This window comes from Paramisgurnus dabryanus, chromosome 18 (genome assembly GCF_030506205.2).
Source record: "Paramisgurnus dabryanus chromosome 18, PD_genome_1.1, whole genome shotgun sequence".
In the NCBI taxonomy this organism is placed as follows: domain Eukaryota; kingdom Metazoa; phylum Chordata; class Actinopteri; order Cypriniformes; family Cobitidae; genus Paramisgurnus; species Paramisgurnus dabryanus.
The window spans coordinates 320,390-339,266 of record NC_133354.1 but is presented as its reverse complement, the minus strand read 5'-3'; the positions used below and the strand labels follow the sequence as shown (position 1 = coordinate 339,266).

Here is an 18,877-nt window from a genome sequence, read left to right as displayed (position 1 = left end):
AACGAAAAATAATAGGTAACATAAAATAACATAAAAAAGGAAATGGGGAAGATGGATGGACATAAAATTACATTTCAAAGAAAAATAGTACAATCAGAATGAATAATAATAGATCACTGTTCTGGTTTGAGGGGATCCACAAAGGGTTGTCATACTTTTTGGAATTGCCGTTGGGGATTTATGGTCCAGGGAACGTATCCTTTCCAATTGTATAACATGGAACAGTTCACTCATCCAGACTTTGAAACATGGGGGATCCGGTGATTTCCAGTTTACAAGTATTGCCTTTTTTGCAAGAGTCATTCCCATCAGTAGGGATTTTTGCTGAGAATTTCGGAGGGTGTTTAATGTCTCAGAAGATGTTCCGGGTCAATTTGACCCATTCTGATTTTTTTTAAGTTGCCTGCTAGCATTTTTTTGTGATTTTCAAAATGGGGGAAAAAGTTTCATCCTTTCTATATTTTTTTTCCTCTGCTTATGTATAAACTCTTAAATATTTTAGCAAAAAGCTGAAATAATTGCATTTTTGTGAAGGAATTTTGTTAGAGATAAGATTCAAAATGATTATCAAAACATACACAGAGTTTAAAATAGAAAACATTTGTTTTGCTTTGTAAGTGGCCATCTAGTGGATAATCGCGGTATTACAGATTACCATAAAACCTCATCAGGAACACTTTTTTATGCAATTTTTTTCTCTTAATTGACCAGATAAATCGTCAATGGTGGGGAAAGAATTAAACTGTCGGAAAACCATTTAACTTGATTTTATTCTTGATTTTTTGTGACTTTTTTTATTGATGGCCATGAACATGCATGCAAAATTAGGATACACTGATATGTTTTGAAGAATGTTTTTTTATCCGAACGTCGCCTGAGTAAATCCGAAGTTGCGTCGAGGGGAACCAAACTGACAGCCGTGACAGGAGAGATAGTTGCGTTCCTACATCATATCAACAATGATTTCTTGAATTTGTTCAATGAGCCTCAAGAACAAAAGGTGAGCCTGTTTAGAAAAAGAAAAGCTTCATTTTATTTCACAGCAATATTAAATTGTTTATTTAGAATGTTTTAAACATATGTATGTTAAAAAAAGAAACCATGTTAAATACAAATTCATTTTCAACATTTCTTAAAACAAACATGTTAAAATTGTGGTAAAATGCATTTTTAAAAATAAAACTTTTTAATATTAAGTGTTTGTAATCTGTGACAAATACAGATAATAAAATGGTTCTGTTCATACCTAATTCTTTCTTGATTTTTATAATGTAATATTTAGGGAATCAATTTAACATGCTTCATCAAAATCATCACAACAATCGAATACAATACAATCGTTTGACAGCCCTAATTATAAATTAATATTATTAGTAAAAATGTTAAATTTTTAAACTTGAAAGTTGCATACTTTTTCTGCCACAATACAGTAATAAATAAAGTATTATACATAAAGTTATGACTAAGATTAGTTTTAAACCCGCTGTCAGACATCAAAGACTCTAGTTCTGCCCCAAAGTCACACTACTGAGCCAATGTTTGTATGTTGGGCCTCTTAAAAACATGTGGCTTTAATTTTTTGACCCTCTTATTTTTAGCATCTTTAGTTCATTTGGTCAATGTGATTTTGACTTTGAATTGGACTGTCTGAACAAATACCCTGTCATATGAATTTGACTTAGTTACTCGTTAACATAAAGTTAAAAGTCACTAAATATAAACATACAGTATTATATGGTGTCAATACCAGTGTGAGGTTTCTTAACAAGTTAACACACACTGTAAAAAATAACACGCACTGTAAAAATACACATGAAATGTGTTAAAAGGCATAGCATTGGTTGATTCAAACAGTAAATAAACACCTAAGCCAGAGCGCTTCAAAACGAACATTAAATCAAGCCCTAGTGAATGCAGGAAACCCAACTGAGAGCCAGAAGACTCCAGTCCGGTGTATTACCGGGAGCGCACCAACTCCCCAACCTCATAAAAGAACCATGGGTGGTGTTACAGTACACAGACGAGAGATGGAGATGTGAAAAACAAGGACCCACATCTGGGGCCGGTGTGGAGGAATGTGGGTCAGTGAGTATTTCACTGTGTGTGTGTGTCAGGCTGTTGATCTGTGTCACATTATCAAGATTCCCCTAAGCATCTGAGCGAAAAAGGTGAAGTGGCCCTCTGCGTCAAAGCTTCATCAAAACAGTAAGACCTCCCTGAATATACACCCTGAATAGCCCCAAGTCAAGAGCGGAGGGCGTTTACGACAAACGATCTGGGGGCTTTTCATTAATAAGATCAAAAAACTTGTAATATTTAAACTTCAAACAACCACAAACATTCACAAAGCATGTGCTGAGTTATACAGTCATTATATATCCTGAAACACTAATGGATGGCTGTGTAATTTACAGGTTCCAGCTGTAGAGGTTTTTGTTTGTGAAGCGGGGAGAGATTCGTACAATAGTGCATGTACAGCTGTTAATGACTCAGGAAATTGGGCCAGTTATCTGGATGTTAATTATGAAATAAATTTTTGGTTATGAGTTGTTAGCTTGTGATATCCTGCTGTGATTGTTTGTTGACTTTTTGTGCTGTACTGTATTGGCTTGACACTGTTCCCTATTCAAAAGATTTTCCCAGATGCTGTGCCGAGTTTAAATTAAAAGTTTGCTTCATAGCATAATTTATTTTTTCATAATCAAATTTATATGAAGTAATGTAATTTAATGTTTCTCATTCCTTCCAAAGTTGTGTTATACGGGGCTAATAAATTCCCTTTGTGCTGCAGATTTACAGGCAGATATGAAAATTAAAAGTAAGCATATAAAATATAAAAAAACAAACATATAGGGCCCTATTTTAACGATCTAAGCGCATTGTCTAAAGCGCACAGCGCAACGTCTAAATGGGCGTGTCCGAATCCACGTTTGCTAATTTAATGACGGAAAAATGGTTTGTGCGCCGAGCGCATGGTCGAAAAGGGTTGGTCCTATTTTTTTAATGATTAATGGGAGTATTTTGGGCGTAACGTGCAATAAACCAATGAGAGTCTCAGCTCTCATCCCCTTTAAAAGCCAGTTGCGCTGGCGCTATGTCTTATTCCTATTAAGATGACGGACTTTGTAAACTGAAAAACTGAGTAAGAAGATCCCCAGTTTAAGATTAATGTTAAATAATTGTGTTGTTTTACACTTGTATTGAAATTGTTATTTTTTAATTAAAACCTTTAAAACCCGTTTTCTTTTAGGCGAGGAAGTGAAAAAGCAGGATTTGTATTGCTTTAAATGTATGGCTATCCAATAGCATCAAAAAATTATTTACAAGTTTGTAAGAAAAGGTTTGTACTGTAAAAATACTTTATTTGTAACAAACAGGAGATAAAGAATTTACAAACGGCTCTCCGCAAGGTTCAGCACGCAGCACTTGGACAGCGTCAGTTTTTTTAAGCATTCCTTAAAATTGTTTCTCATCTCACCATATCCACAGGTACAGAGTCATCATCTCATCCGTGAGGTAGCATTTAAAAAAAAACATTTAAAAACAGATGCATTTGTTTAAAGCAAAGCATTTATTTACTTACCAGGCTGCAGGTGAAGCAGCTCTTTGTGCCTTCTAACGTCTCATAATCTGTCCTCAGTTATGTCCAAGAGACTCAATAATAATCTTTTACATTCAATCCTTTAATCTTTCATATTTAAAAGCGTTTTTGTGCTGCTGCGCATTCATGTATGTGATAAGCAAACCTGCGTTGTCATCCCGTTTATAGGCGTATATTTTACAAATGCGCTCTTTAAATAACATAAAACACATTGCGCCATTGACTTTAGACTTTAGACCAGGTTTTTGTTGGTCAATGGCGTAGTCTATTTTAGTTGCCTCAAAATAGCAACGCGCCAACAATGCGCCTGAACACACCTTGTTTTCAGACTAGAACGCCCATGGGCGCAAAAGGGGGCGCAAATGCATTTGCTATTTTAACAACGCGGCGCTAAACGTGAAAATTATAATTGCGCAGTGTGGAACCTAGCAAAAGACACTTGCGTCGCGCATTGCGCTGCATTGCACCGGGTGTAAGATAGAGCCCATAGACAAAAAAGCAGAAGATAAAGCAGTTTAAAAAGTCTCAATTAACTGGCCTTATTTATTTCCCCCAGCCTTAAAATGTTTTTCTTAAAGAGTAACTAAACCCTAAACCAACTTTTTTTAGTTAATGATCTGTAAGAATGATACTTTATTAGTGCTGTTCATTGATTTTAGTAAGTTTTTTGACATTTGGATATAAAGTGTTTCAATACTACAATATATGGTGTAAAAACGTCTGAGTGCTGCCCTCTTCAGGTTGAACGGTGGCTACTGCAGTTGAATTTTCCTATTGGATGGTGGGTCCAAGAAATAACTCGTGACGTAAGCAGGTTCAAGCTCACCACGGCCTTGTTACGATCTCACCACACACTTGATACGAGCTTAGTTCGTCCCCTCTATCTCCGTTGGGATCTGCCCACTTTTCTTGCATTTTTCAAATATTGCAGTGGGCGGAGTCAGGCTCTGACCAGGGGTTTAGTTACGCTTTAAAGGGATAGTTCACTGAAAATTTTTAATTACCCCATGATTTACTCAACCTCAAGCCATCCAAGATGCATATGAACATCTTTTAGACTAACACATTCAAAGTTATATTACAAAATGTCCTGGCTCTTTCAAGCTTTAAAATGATAGTATTTTGATGATAGTATGAGATTTTGAAGCCAAAAAAGTGCATATTCTAATCGGCGCGTGACGTCATCACCACCACAGTCTCTCAAAATTCTTTGTGAAACACTGAAACATTTTCTAAAATGGAAAATTTCTTGTTTTATTTGCACATTACAAAATGTCAATTGAAATTAAATACAACTAATTAAAGTGAATCAATAAGGTGTATAGCATGCATCACTAAACTCAATGAACTCGGGCACTATAGGCTTATAATGGAGAGGTCGAGGCAGTGGCACACAGACAAAAGGACATTTAAAAATTATTGACAAAATTATAAAAAAAAATTTACAACAGTTATCTTTGAAAATAAAATCCATCACGTATGCATAAACAGAGTAATGTTTGCTCATTTATTTTTTTAAATATTAGAAAATTATAAATTTGGAGAATAAGGGCAACTTTCATTTTAATATAACACAGCAACATTTACATTTGGCCCACGACTCTCAGTAAGGTTTGATTTTTGGCCCTTGGTAGGAAAAAGTTTGGGCACCCCTGTTCTTTATTCTTCTTCTTTTAATAGTTAATAGCACCAACGTTAAGGTGCATTATCGCCACCTACTGTATTGGAGTGGCTTTTGTGGCCATAATGCACCTAAGCGTTGGTGCTACCCACCATTAAAGGTATTGCGGAGGATTTTCATTTTCTGGGTGGATCATCAAGACTATTGGTCCTCCTAGTTGTCAATCAGGAGTGTTGCGCAATTGCATTTTTTTAAAAAGTGGAGAAGGCGGTTCTTTTCTAAAATTCGAGAAAATCCTCTGCTACACCTTTAAACAAAGAAGAGTATGTAGAAGCTCCATGCCTAATGTAGAAGGCACCCTGCCTTGATCCTACCGGAAGCGAATTATTATAGTTTTAAAGTATCTCAGATGGCTTGAGGGTGAGTAAATCATGGGGTTATTTTCATTTAAACTGAGAGACTGTGGTGGTGATGACGTCACACGCCGATTAGCATATGCACCTTTAAGCTGTGTGAATACCGTCAGTGCCTAACAATGTCGGAGCAACACAATTTCATTCATTTAAAATGTAAGCTTGATGATTTCTTGCAACATGAATAACAGGGACCTTTGACGACAGGAATTGGGCTTGTCCAGCTATGCAACAAAGTTAAGAAAAGTTCAACTTTATGCAAATAATAAGTGACTTTACAACATAATTTGAATGAATCTAGATTTTGCACAAATCACTCTCCTGTGTATTTAATTTCACTTTTACTTGCTGGTAAAACAATCTTAAGAAACTCTGTCCAGTCTGCCATATCCCTCAGTATATTAAATAAAACAGCCAATGATGCATATTTTCCAGGGAAACTTAACAGGAACATGTTGCTCACTTAAAAAAAATAGGTATTGTCTCCAAAAGATTTTGTAACTTTGTAACTTCGTATAGCACTTCACATATTATATCCAAGCAAGAATGAATTGCTTCATTCATTTTGTTTGTCCCTTTGGATTAAAGCATCTGCTTAATGCCTACATTTTTATACTAGACCTTATAAGAGATTTCCTCTTTGTTTTGTACTGTCTGCGTGTGTGTTTACTCCAAGCCTTCACTCAGTTTGTTTATAAGGTAATTAGAGATCCAAGAGCCCAGCATGTGGGGTTGAGGTCACACTAATCCAGACCTGATTTTCTCCTGGTAACCAGATCTCCATCAGCCTGGGAAATCAAATAAACAAAACATTAGGAAAGCACAGGTGCTACCGAACCCGCTAATAACATCTGACGGGTCTTAACGGCTTGTGCTTGGGTAAAATTAAAGGAGAGTCGCTGTAATTGCACCTGTTTGTGTTTGCTAATGGTGTTGGAATGTCACCACTCATTCATGAAGTTCCCATACTTTGCATCTTTCGTTTAGCAGCGGTTGCGACATCTACTTATGTATTTAAGCTGGCATGTACTAAACAAAACATTCCCAGTTCGGTTTTTGCCTGTCCAACATGTTTCACGGCTGCCTGACTTGCCAAAATAAGTAAACTTTTCCTTTTCACCTGTGAGTAAATGCACCTGTTGTGTGAGGACAGCATGCTGTTGGCTGAAACTCTGAAGGACTGTGGTGATTGAACGGAGCTCAAGGTGAAGGTTTTACATAAAATTATTATGATAAAGTGATATTAAATATGGCTGTGGTACTTTGAGATATATACATTCTTAAAAAAAAGTTTTATAAAAGGTCTTTGTCGGGCTGTATGGTTCCAAAAGGAACCTTCAACGCCACAAATCCTTTCTGTTGCACTTTGTAATGGAAAAATCTTTTTTTGACAATAAAAAGAAATAGTCTCCAAGAATAACTGTGCATATCCAAAAAGTGTATTTGACAGCATCGCATAAAACCCATAACTCTGTAAAAGAAGTTGATTCAACTTAAAATAGTAAGTTACCTGGTTACCAAATGTAACTTATATTAGTTATATTATTTTTTGAATTAAATAATATTTTTTATTTGAATTAACACATTTTAACATGTGTGGAATGTTTCTCCCGCTTTGTACCTCTCTTTTTCATATAAAATGGATTTAGTTAAATCTGTTTTTTTCTGAGTACTTCAACCTGAACTAATCCATTTCATCCACTTTTAAACCTCCTGAGGTTGTGTTCACATCTGGATTCATCCAAAGAGATATGCACACCATATCATAGTAATCAAACCACGCAGCAATACCTCACTACTTTTTAATTTGATCTTATCTTTATGATCTTATCCCTTGAGGATGTTAAACAGTAAATAAGGCAGTGGTCAAGTGTTTGATTTCTTATTAAAATATTCAAGCATTTTAGTTTACTACACAAAACATCTGTGTCATGAAATATCTAGCACATTTCAAATGCTACACTGATCAAGATGCAAATACAAAACTATTCAGAATTCTTACAATTATGTCATTCCTATTTATCATATTTGAGTTAATGCAAAATTAAATTGGCTAGATTTAGATAGTTCAAGGTATTTAGTAATCTAAGGGTGTTTTCACATATACACTGTTTAGGTCGGCCCAAATGACGTGTCGCTCCGAGTACGGTTCGTTTGGGTCAGTGTGAACACAACAGCCGCACTCGGGTGCGCACTAAACGGCCGCTCCGAGACCGCTCTAAATAGGTGGTCTCGGAGCGGTTGTCGCCGAACTCTGGGGCGACCCACTTGTGGTGTGAACACTGCTGGACCTCGGGCCGAACCAAATACAGGAAGTTCTCCACATGTTTGAGCCACTGGGCTTCCGTTGTGACGTGAGCCGGGTGTTATATTGTGGGTTAACAACAAACAAGCCAATCCTGGTCCGTTGCAGAGATTCGCTGTCTCCTTTACGTTTTAGCTGATGATTTTATAAATTCATAATCGTCCTCCACACACAAATAGTGACATTACGGGCTTTTTAGCAAATGGCTCCGTGAGAAAGGCTTTAATAGAACAGCTACGCAATTTCGCGTTAAAGCAAAGAAACTTCGCAAAGACGTACAATGTTTATCTCCACATCTTGATAGCTGCGCTCTTCCTGTCAGGCTGGTTGTCGTGGAAACGTGGGGGTGGTCATGAGACGGTAAGAGCTGTCAGAGACCAATGACAGCGCTGACGGTTGTCACATGGTGTACGGTGCGGCATTTCGAGTACAGTAAAAAAAAATATGTGAACACGGACCGCACTAACTGAAAAATGATACAATGTATTTTGGTGCGCTCCGAGGCCGCACTCATTTCAACTTACTATTATTTATCTTGACTAGAAATGAGTTGTTATAACTATAGGTGGGTTGTTATAATATAGTTGAATAAAGTCAACTTAATTTTATAAGTTGTAACAACTCATCTCTTGTCAAGATTAATAATGGTAAGTTAACATTACTTATTACACGGCTCTCTGGAATGCTTGATTCTGATTGGTCAGTTGAGACATTTGCAGGTTCGTTCTTTTCGAATAATAACCGCTCCAAAATAATAACGCATAGCCGGACTACTTGCACGAGTAAGATCGCTCCGCGCCAATAAAGATTACTGTCTGTTTGGCGCCATCTTGTGACAAACACTCGACAACCACGACAAGACACAGAGAGCTTACTGAGACTGAACTTGACAAAATAGAGCATGACAGCTACGAAGCCAACACACAAAAAAATACAGAATGGGCATTAAAACTTCTCAAAGACTGGCTAAAAGAGAAAAAAATGGAGACAGACAAGTATGAAGCAGAGGATCTTAATAAGGTATTACGATCATTTTATGCATCTGTGCAAAGTTTCGCGGAAGGATAAAAATGTTAATTTAAAACAAATATGCCAATAAAATGTTTCAAATTCATATTCATGTCCAGTTTTTTTTCTTATGTGACAAGTAGCCGTGTAATAAGCGGGATAATGTAGAGTCAGCCGATAGTTATTGGGAAATAAGCCCCTTCAGTGTGATACAAGACCCTCCGCTTCGCGTCGGGTCCTGATCACACTGTCGGGGCTTATTTCCCAATAACTACCGGCTGCCTCTACATTATCCCTTACTTGTAAATCTGGGTTGATTTAACAATTTTTTTAAAGCAGTATTTATTTTAAAAGCCTGTTGTGTTTTTCTATCTATATAATTGATCCTTAGTGACAATTTCTTTGGGTGATAAAAACCAAACTTGTTGAATGAAACTGGAACATTGCAAGGCTTTTCCTCAACAAAGCCTCAATTATTGCTCAGAATAATATATTATAAAATACACTGCATTCGTTCATTCCTTAAGATGCATAGACAACAGCTTCAACAGGTTTTTGTAGCAAAGACTTTTTAAGGAAATCGCGTCACAGCGCCGCCATGTTTGCAACGCTTCCAGGTTTTGCTAAAGCAAGACACATCAGTATGCTTTAAAATGTTGCTTTGTGAACCAAACCAAAAAGAAATAGTATAATATTTTCAGTTAGCGCTTCAGAACAAAGCAAAGGATTTACAGATTTGAAAATTCCGTTACAATCATTTACAAATTAAAAAGCTCACATAACACACGCTGCATTTCTGATGTTAATCTGGAGTACCTATAGAGTAGTATTACAGCCTTATATCTCCGTAGAGTCTTTAGTTTAATCAGATTTATAAAAGAAAGATTTGCTTTACCAAATCTTTCCGATAACGTACGAAAAAATGAAGAAAGAGGAGTTATACCGCGGGAGGAGCGAGTACGAGTCATGCAACACTATACACTGTTTTAACTTATGATTCACTACATGTTCGTGTCATTTATATAATATGCACGCGCCTATTTCCAACATAAGACAGAAGTCTTACTTACCGCATGCAACTCATGACCCGGTTGGGAAAATCCAGTGCATCAAACACACACACAAAACTCCGCTGCTACCCCGGATAATAAACTATATCCATTGTTTTCATAAGGCTGGCTTTTTTCTCTTTACATCTAAAAACACACCACTTCTTTTGTGCCATTGTTGAGTTTTGAAATTAAACAAAGCTGTCGCGTGATGTGATGTTTGTAAGTTCTATCGTCTCCCGCTGATTGATGGGTGGGCGGAGTTTTCCGGGGAAGTGCCCATATAAAGAAGAAATACGTAAAGAAACCCCTGAAACGTCAGCTGGACCCGTAATCGAATAAAAACTTCCCGAAACTTGTACGAACCCTGGCGAAGTGCATTCGGCACAGAAATACTCTGTAACACGCCCAACTGCTTTTTTGACACTTTGCCTACGTTTAGCATGAGAAAACAACTCTATAACTGTGTTAATAAGTCAGAATGCATGAAATACCATTGAACTACCCCTTTAAACAACTAATTTTTAAAGAAGAATCTAGTTCATATCTACAGTATAAGCATTATTTTAATCTTCTTTTATGTGCGGAAGCCTATTATTATGAAATTTATATATAAACCATGTGTCCCTTATGCATTTGTGAAATAGTAGACTGGATTGTCTCTCAGAGATCCTGTCACGAGAGACCAACATTAGAGAAACAAAGACTTGAAGAATCTGGAGAGCAATTCAAATTCTTCACATTAATATATTTCATGTTGCTAGCGTCATGGACCTTATGTCTGATTACACAGCATGTTATTCAGCTACACACAGGCTTGGACAGTTACACAGCACAGACATGTGTTTAGTTTTGTGTTTATGTAATGTAACCAGCCATGTGTCATATAGATAACATGCACCCGTGTAAGTAGTCGTAATACATAGATGTCCTGCTGAACATCTGTGGTCGCTCAAGTCAAAGTATTAGAACCTTTGTGAAGTTTTGTGTATTTTCATAGTTTTGGATTGTGTGATGTTTACAGTATAGTTTGATTTTATGTTTGAACATTTCTGCCTCTGTTTAGATCATTATAGGATTTGGTCCATCTGGGATTTTGATTCTCTTGGTTGATATTAGGCCGGGTAATTATTCACATTAATTATACAGAGACTAATAAATACTCTCGTGCAGTCCAGATGTCTTTCACAAGAGCTAAAGTTTTAAATATTTACATAATGCTACATATTTTGTAACATCCAACATATACATGAAGATGCTTTGCATTTTCTTTAACTCATTCACCGCCTGCCTTTTTGAGAAAAGTTGCCCACCTGCATTTTTGTGATTTTAACAAAAGTTTCACAAAATTCCTTGCAGGAGCAATTATCTTCTATAAATATATAAACATACAAATTATATCCAAATAAAGAACACACCTTCTGCTTTCAAACAAACAATAAACAAACAAACAAAATGGGGAAAAAACGTTTCATTATATATTTACTTTTTCCACTTAATTTAACCACTGAAATATGGATATTTCTCTTCAAAAATACAACATTTTGAGCAAAAAGCTTAAAAAATTGCGTTTTTGTAAAGGAATTTATGTTAGAGATCAGACTCAGAATGACTATCAAACATAAAGGCAGTTAAAATAAATCATTAAATCTTTTTAACTTCCGTTTTTGATAAATTCGGTTTAGTGGATAAAAGCGGTATTACACTTCCACTTTGAAATTCGTCCAGAAAGGCATATTTATAAGTTAAATATTAACTCATAATTGACGAGATAACTCGTCAATGGCGGTGAATGAGTTAAATGTGCAAAACTTATTTTAGCGGAAAATTTTTTTACAGAATGAAGAATTGTAGTTTTTAAATGTATATTCATGTAAGATCTTGAACTTTCCATTAAAAAAAGAGAATTTCTGAATTGCCAAACAGAATTGCAGAAATAATGGTTGTTTCCAAACAGGTTTGAGACATTTGTTCCATCTGTTTGACCTAAGCAAACAGCAACAACACTTTAAATAAACCAGCTGCATAATATTGATTTTATTAGTTGTCTGTATGATGATAGCATTGATATATCATGGCATTTTGGATTGTGAGTTTTTACAAATGAAGTGCCAAACCCTCAAACTGTAACCAATTTAAAGGCACCAGATGGATGGAAACCTAAACGGTCAATAAACAGAGCTCTAAAAATATTTTTGGAAAGCATAACCTGGCAGACACAGATCCGGGGTCAGTTCTGGCCTTTCTCTCAGTGTGTGTCCATCTGAATTGTATGTGGAGTGCTTTGTTGTTTGTATTTTTGAAGCATCACAAATCATCATACCAGAAGTTTTACTCTTTTGGATCTCACTTTATCTGAGTTCATCTCAAACCTTTTGATTTCATTCATTGGCATCCTGGTAAAGCTATACACATTTCATGATAATACTTATCGCTTGCACGCATGGTGTCTAAGAGAAACAGATGAGATATTAGCACGTCCCAAATCGAAAGGCTGTATCTTTCAAGGACTTGGTTTTCTGAGTCCACAAAGCAAACTGAAATATGCATTTGGGGCCGTATTTGGAAGCATTTAACTCTTTCACTGCCATTGACGAGATATCTCGTCAATTAAGAGAAAACGCTTCCCCGCCAATGACGAGAATTTCCGTCTTTCCGCAATACCGCTATTATCCACCAGGTGGAACTTTTTAAACCCGGAAGTATTGCCCTATGGCAAGCGGCTGCATGTCCGTGTCTGTTTTAAAGATCGCTCTGAATGTGATCTCTATGAAAAGTCCGTCACAAAAATGGAATTATCTCTGCTTTTTGCTCAAAATGTGGTGTTTTTGCAGAAACCTACCCATATTCAAAAGCTGATAACAAAAGAACCACTGAAGGTAGGATGAAACTTTTTTTTTTTTGTTTGAAAGCAGAGGGTCTGTTCTTTCATTTGGTATATTGTATGTTTATATATTTAAAGAAGAACATTTTCTGGAAGGCATTAAACTTTGGTGAAAATCATGAAAAACACTGGCGCTGGCTGGCAACTTTTTTTAAAAACGCTGGCGGTGAAAGAGTTAAAGGAGCCTTCGAATTGGGACCACCCTTGTCGTGATGCAGTGCTTCCCAATCCTGGTCCTCGAGGACCCCCTCCCAGAAAGTTGTCTCCTTATTTAACACACCTGATTTTACTCATTAGCCTGTTAGAGAGAAGTGTCTACCATTTTGGAAGGAAGCTGATGAGAGGGGGTGCTCGAGGACCAGGATTGGGCAGCACTGGTCTAAGCGACTGAACACACAAGGGCACTTTAAACGCTTAAAAAGAGCAGTGCACGGGAGGCGACCAAAACACGAGCCGTTTGGCGCGGATAAACTGCACCCATAGAAGACCATTAAAAAAAGGAGCCTGCCAGTGCCATAAGGGGACGTGCACACCAAAGCTTTTTTATGTCGGCAGCAGCGTGTGTTTGCAATTGTTTCCAATGGAAGTATGCCGTTTTTAAAAAAAGCCAGCAGCTGGCCGTTTTTTTCCTGCGCTGAAAGCTGATGCTCTGTGTTTTTTCAGCGTTGAGCGCCGAGAGTTGAAAAATATTAAACTTTGGGTAAAAGCTCAGCTCATCACTGTCAGTTCTCACAATGCCATCCAATCACAGTGGAGGAGGGGCGGGAGAAATATCACAACAACCAACCGGCGCTCAGCTAAAGAAAGCTGTCAATCGACTAAAAAAAGCTGGCAGTTGGCGTCCGCCGGGCATTTTTAGCTGCCTAAAAAAGCTTTGGTGTGTACGTCCCTTAAACACGTTCTAAAAATCCATATTATAAAACGGGCAGTTCTGGTTCTTCATTCTGATTGGTTGAAAGGCATTCTAAGCCGTGATAAAATACACCGGTAACCTCACGGTTCAGACCACATTACATAAGTATCACTGCGCCACTTTTGCTGCGTACTGATTTATGAAAATAAGCACCACAGTCTTTAATCATATTTTTAATTTCTCTACAATTGCACAATTAATGGCGATATCCAGATAAATGTCAATAAATATTGTTGAGTCATCTCGTCGATAACGTTGTCTTAGGAGTTTATAACTCAAGTTCATACGTCCGCTATTATCCACTGGGTGGCGATCTTACCCAACTTAAACACTGACGCATTCACTCAACACTGAACACAGCGTGTTTTCATCAGGCTCTAAATCTGATCTCTTACAAAAGTTCTTCACAAATATGGAATTATCTCCGCTTTTAGCTAAAAATTTGAGAGGTGATAAGAGAACAAGTGAAGGTAGGATGAAACGTTTTTTTTTTTGTTGTTGTTGTTGTTGTTTGAAAGCGGATGGTCTGTTCTTTCATTTGATATTTTATGTTTATTTAAAGAAGATAATTTTTCTGCAAGGCATTAAACTAAAACTGGGTGGCAACTTAAAAAAAAAAAAACGCTGACGGGGAAAGAGTTCAGCATGCTTACAATATTTGATCATCACTTCAACAGTTGCACGATAAAAATGTTAATGTATAAATTAGATGAATGTTGATTTATAAAATAAACACCACAGTCTTAAATCATATTTTCATTGTGTCTTTGCTGCATCTGTGTTGGTTGGGAACTGCGCTCTGTTTCAGTCACACGTGATTCTGAGGAACTACTTTGTTTGGCGGAAGAGTAATATTTGTACTAATATAATTACAACTTATTTGTGTTTTATTTTATAAAATCCTGCTAACATTATGCATATGAAGTAACCGTTTTATAAACGCAATAAACCCCTCGAAGCGTTGGGTTACCAGTGCATTTTATAACAGCTAAGGGGTGTTGTTAGGCACAACGCCAACCCACTGCTTCTTGGGCTTTATTGCTTTAATTTGATTTTCAAAGTTTTATTATAAAAACTGATTATTTTTTTCACAAAATGCAATAATTTATGCAAGAGGCATTTTTCCGTCTCCCGAGTGCCTCTCGCGTAAATTATTAGATGTTGATGGCTTACGTTTCTTTCCCGTCACAGAAAACCCCCACAGGTTTATCAATGCCATCTAAGTATTATTTTGTTTTTGTTTGTTTGTTCATCACGTAGTACAAGATGAGGAAAACTAGGATTCTGTGTATTCAAAGCGCCGCCATTGTTGTTTACTGGTGCACTGTGATTTGTTGAGTGGATTCATTGCATTCTGCAGAAAAGAAGGACTAGCGTTTATTGCGTTTTGGGGAAAAAGGGAGAACAGATGACAGAATAACATGGTGGATATTGGATTTTGCGTCAAATTAAGAATTTACTTTTAAATACTAACCTGATACTGATTTTGGCGGTACCTATTTTTTTTTTTTACGCTGTTTATCGTGTTTTGGAACCAAACTCTTCTTATGCATGTGAATATGTGATTGACACATCAGCCACTGAATCCACATGGACACAGGTAGAGGTGTAAAATTCACCTCCTGCTCAGAGCTCCATCATCACCTCCCACACCAGGAGATTTGTGCCTCCTCTGTTCTCCTCTGTCCTCGTCTTCTACTTCTCAACACTTCCTCCCTGTGGACTCTCTCCCTCTCTGCTGTTTTTCACCATCTTTCACATTAAACATGAGTTATAGTGCATGTGTGTGGAGCTGTGCAGTCAGTTGTAGAGGTTTGCGTTGCACCGTGGGCCTTATATCATCCAGAGAAGACTGTCTCTCATACCCCAATCCCTTTAAACTCAAGGATCTTAAGAATGGTCAACAGAAAGCGCTCTTATTATAAAGTTAAAGTGAGAGACCATATTGGACTTTTTAAAATACCAGGTCTCGTAAGATTAATGGAATCATAACAAACACCTTGATGTCTCCATAGTGTGAATATTACAGGTTGTTGTTAAAAGTGTGGGAAAGTCTTTTATGGAAGTCCATGGAAAGCCATTAGTTCTGGGCAGCATACATAAAAAAGAGCAAGAATGTGGAAAGACCGCAAATCTTAAAAGCCACAGATTTTCATTAAAACGTATCAAAATAGTCATTGTTTCAGGTTGGTTAAATTTAATGCAAAGTTGCGGTCTGTGATTGTTTTTTAATAAGCAGAAATATCTCCATGTGAAATCTTGCCTACAATCTTAAATATTTACTTTTGGAATAAATTGCAACATATATTCTCTGTCTTGGGATAGTAGTTGAAGTCTATTACTGTGCGTTTATTATTTTTTGAGGATATTAAGAAGTAAGGCAAGTTCATTTTAATTTTGGGAATGTTTGTATTTTGGTTTTAAATCTGTGTGTTAAAGGGATATTGTGAGGGATCCTGGTTCCCAATATATTCATTTAAAACATCAAACAAACCTGTAATTTGTTCCCTGTGTGAATCAGACCACCTGACCGGCTCTCATAATTTAGACCGAACCAGCTCAGCTCATACAGGCACTTTTTGATCTGCACTTTTCTTTGGCTGTAAAAAATAAATTAGCTGTTTATTATCTGATTTGCTTGTAATTATAATGCATTTAACACTGTGATTTTTTTTAACTGTTCTATATTAAAAATTGTTGTTCAGTTTGCATAGACCAACAAGAGACCTCAGACTAAACCTTCAACCTACTGATGAGTAATACTCCTGGAAATGTTGTTTTACAGTACTTAATACCCAGACTCTGAATTTTTTTATTTGGATTCTTGGGAAACATTTGGAAATCATTGTTGCATAGTGTTGAAATGAGTTATTTGGGTTCATGGTCTCTGATCGTGCCAAAAGTGAAACCGCTCCACAACAGCCATCCAGACAGGAGAAAGGTTTGCCGGAGGTATAGTTTTATTAACTATGTTACCTCGGAGGTGAGCAGTCCATCATTGTCCAGAAAAAAGTTTATGGCTCATTATATTCTGACTTTTCTATCCACCTGGTTTTATGGACTGAATCTCACATTAAATCCGATTAAGACAATCCCAAAAACAGAGACACGTATGCAGATTAATAATCTGTGTGAATTGAATTTGAGACCATGCGATGTATTTCTTCTGATTTATATTGATGGTTCCAAGGCAAGCTTCAGTATTACTACTGCTGATATTTAGGGTTTGAAATCTGGCCAAACACAAAAATTGTCCCACATTTTGTTATGTGCTACGAGTACCTTAACTTGGCATATTGCAAGTTAAAGCTGAAGTGTGTAGCATTTGCCTCTCTATTGCCATCTCTTTTTGAAAGGTAGAATTGCAGGTTATTTTCTTTGCATGGATTGCAGTCAAACATTAACTCTTTCCCCACCATTGATGAGTTATCTTGTCAATTAAAGAGAAAACATTTGCATAAAAGCAAATGTTTTTATGGTTATCTGTAATACCGCGATATTCACTAGATGGCGCACTTACCCAATTTATAAAAAAACTGAAGCAAAAAGTGTATTTTACATGTATGCTTTGATAATCGTTCTCAATCTGATCTCTAACTAAATTCCTTCACAAAAATGCAGTTGTCAGCTTTTTGCTAAAAAAAAAGTTAAAAAGAAAAATACCTATATTATTAGAGTTTATAAGCAGAGAAAAAAATATAGATATGATGAAACTTTTTTCCCCGGTTCATTCGTTCATTTGTTTGTTGTTTGTTTGAAAGCAGAGGGTCTGTTCTTTTATTTGATATATTTGTATGTTTATATATTTTTAGAAGAAATTTTCCTGAAATGCATTTTGTTAAAAACTTGCAGAAAAAAAATGCAGGCGGGCAACTTTAAAAAAATTTTTTACATTTATATTGCAAATTATAAATTACCATAAGCTTACCGTTGTGTATTAGGGTAAGGTAAGTAGACCACTCAACGTAGTGTGTGGATGTACATCCTCCATAAATGATTTTAGTTTATAAACTTATATAACTAAAACTTTATAAACTTTGTAACTAAAAGGTTTCCCTAAATCTTTTTTGTTAATTTTCTAAGCAGTTGGACTTGTGTGTGACAACTACACACTGCCATAACATCCTAAATTTTGCATTTGTAGGCCCTCTTATTTTTTTTATTTTTTTTTTATCATATTAAATATAAAAAAAATTCTACTTGTGTCTTTCAGAAAAAAGTGCTGTGAGGGTTTTAAGTTTGTGCTGGGACAGTGTATACCAGAAGGTAAGACTCTCGCTTCTTCTCGCTCGCTCTCTGTCTCTCTCTCTTCCTATCTTTCTCTCAGTTTGGACTGTTCTGGGTTTAACTTTCTCTGATATTTCTGGACATGTTTTCCCTTGTCTCACATTAGTGTTTTTAACAAAATCATTCCTTTTGGAAACCACTCTGACAGTGCCTTTTCCATGTTGTGTTAACTTTTCCCGTACACCATATAGACCTTGGCAGAGTTTTCTCACAAGTAATGATTATTTGATTACTTTGTCTGTGTTTTTATAGTGTATTCACTTATTTTATTTTTATTATTAGCACATGAAGAAAGTTATATAAAAGCTGGTCTTTGGATTAAAAGTTCAAACCACTAACAAGTTGTTACTCATAACTGTCAAATAAAAGCTTTCAATTATATAATTTGCGATCTGTAGCTCACCCTGCACCCTTTACTGTATTGAAAGAGTGTTTAGTGGTTTCTGGAATGGCCCTGAGAGGCAGTTTAAGGCTTGTTTTTTTAAATCTTTTTATTCTGTATCTCTGCGGTGTCCTCACCTGATCCCTCTCTGCTGATGAGAAACGCATAACCGCTTTTAAAGATCTGCTTGACAACAGACACATATTTCCCAAACACACATGCTGTGAGGGGATGGACTGACTCTTTCAGAAGGAATTGGGGAGTAAGGAAAAGATGAGAGACACTTTTCAGCTGGAAATTACTGCGTTTGTTTTCTAGACTGATGTCTTCTTTTAGTATTATTATAAAATATTAAGGGAAAAGATGTTTGCAATTAAAGGCGGGGTGCATGATCTCTGAAAGCCAATGTTGATA

General features: G+C 36.5%; 1 protein-coding gene across 1 annotated transcript in view; it reads left to right on the top strand.

Annotated features, from left to right (window-relative positions):
* Positions 1-18,877, top strand: part of ccbe1 (collagen and calcium binding EGF domains 1) — a 74,480-nt gene that overhangs the window by 26,940 nt on the left and 28,663 nt on the right. Inside the window, exon 3 of the mRNA XM_065243977.1 lies at positions 18,008-18,060. Coding sequence (XP_065100049.1) covers positions 18,008-18,060 — 53 coding nt within the window. The remainder of the gene's footprint in view (positions 1-18,007; positions 18,061-18,877) is intronic.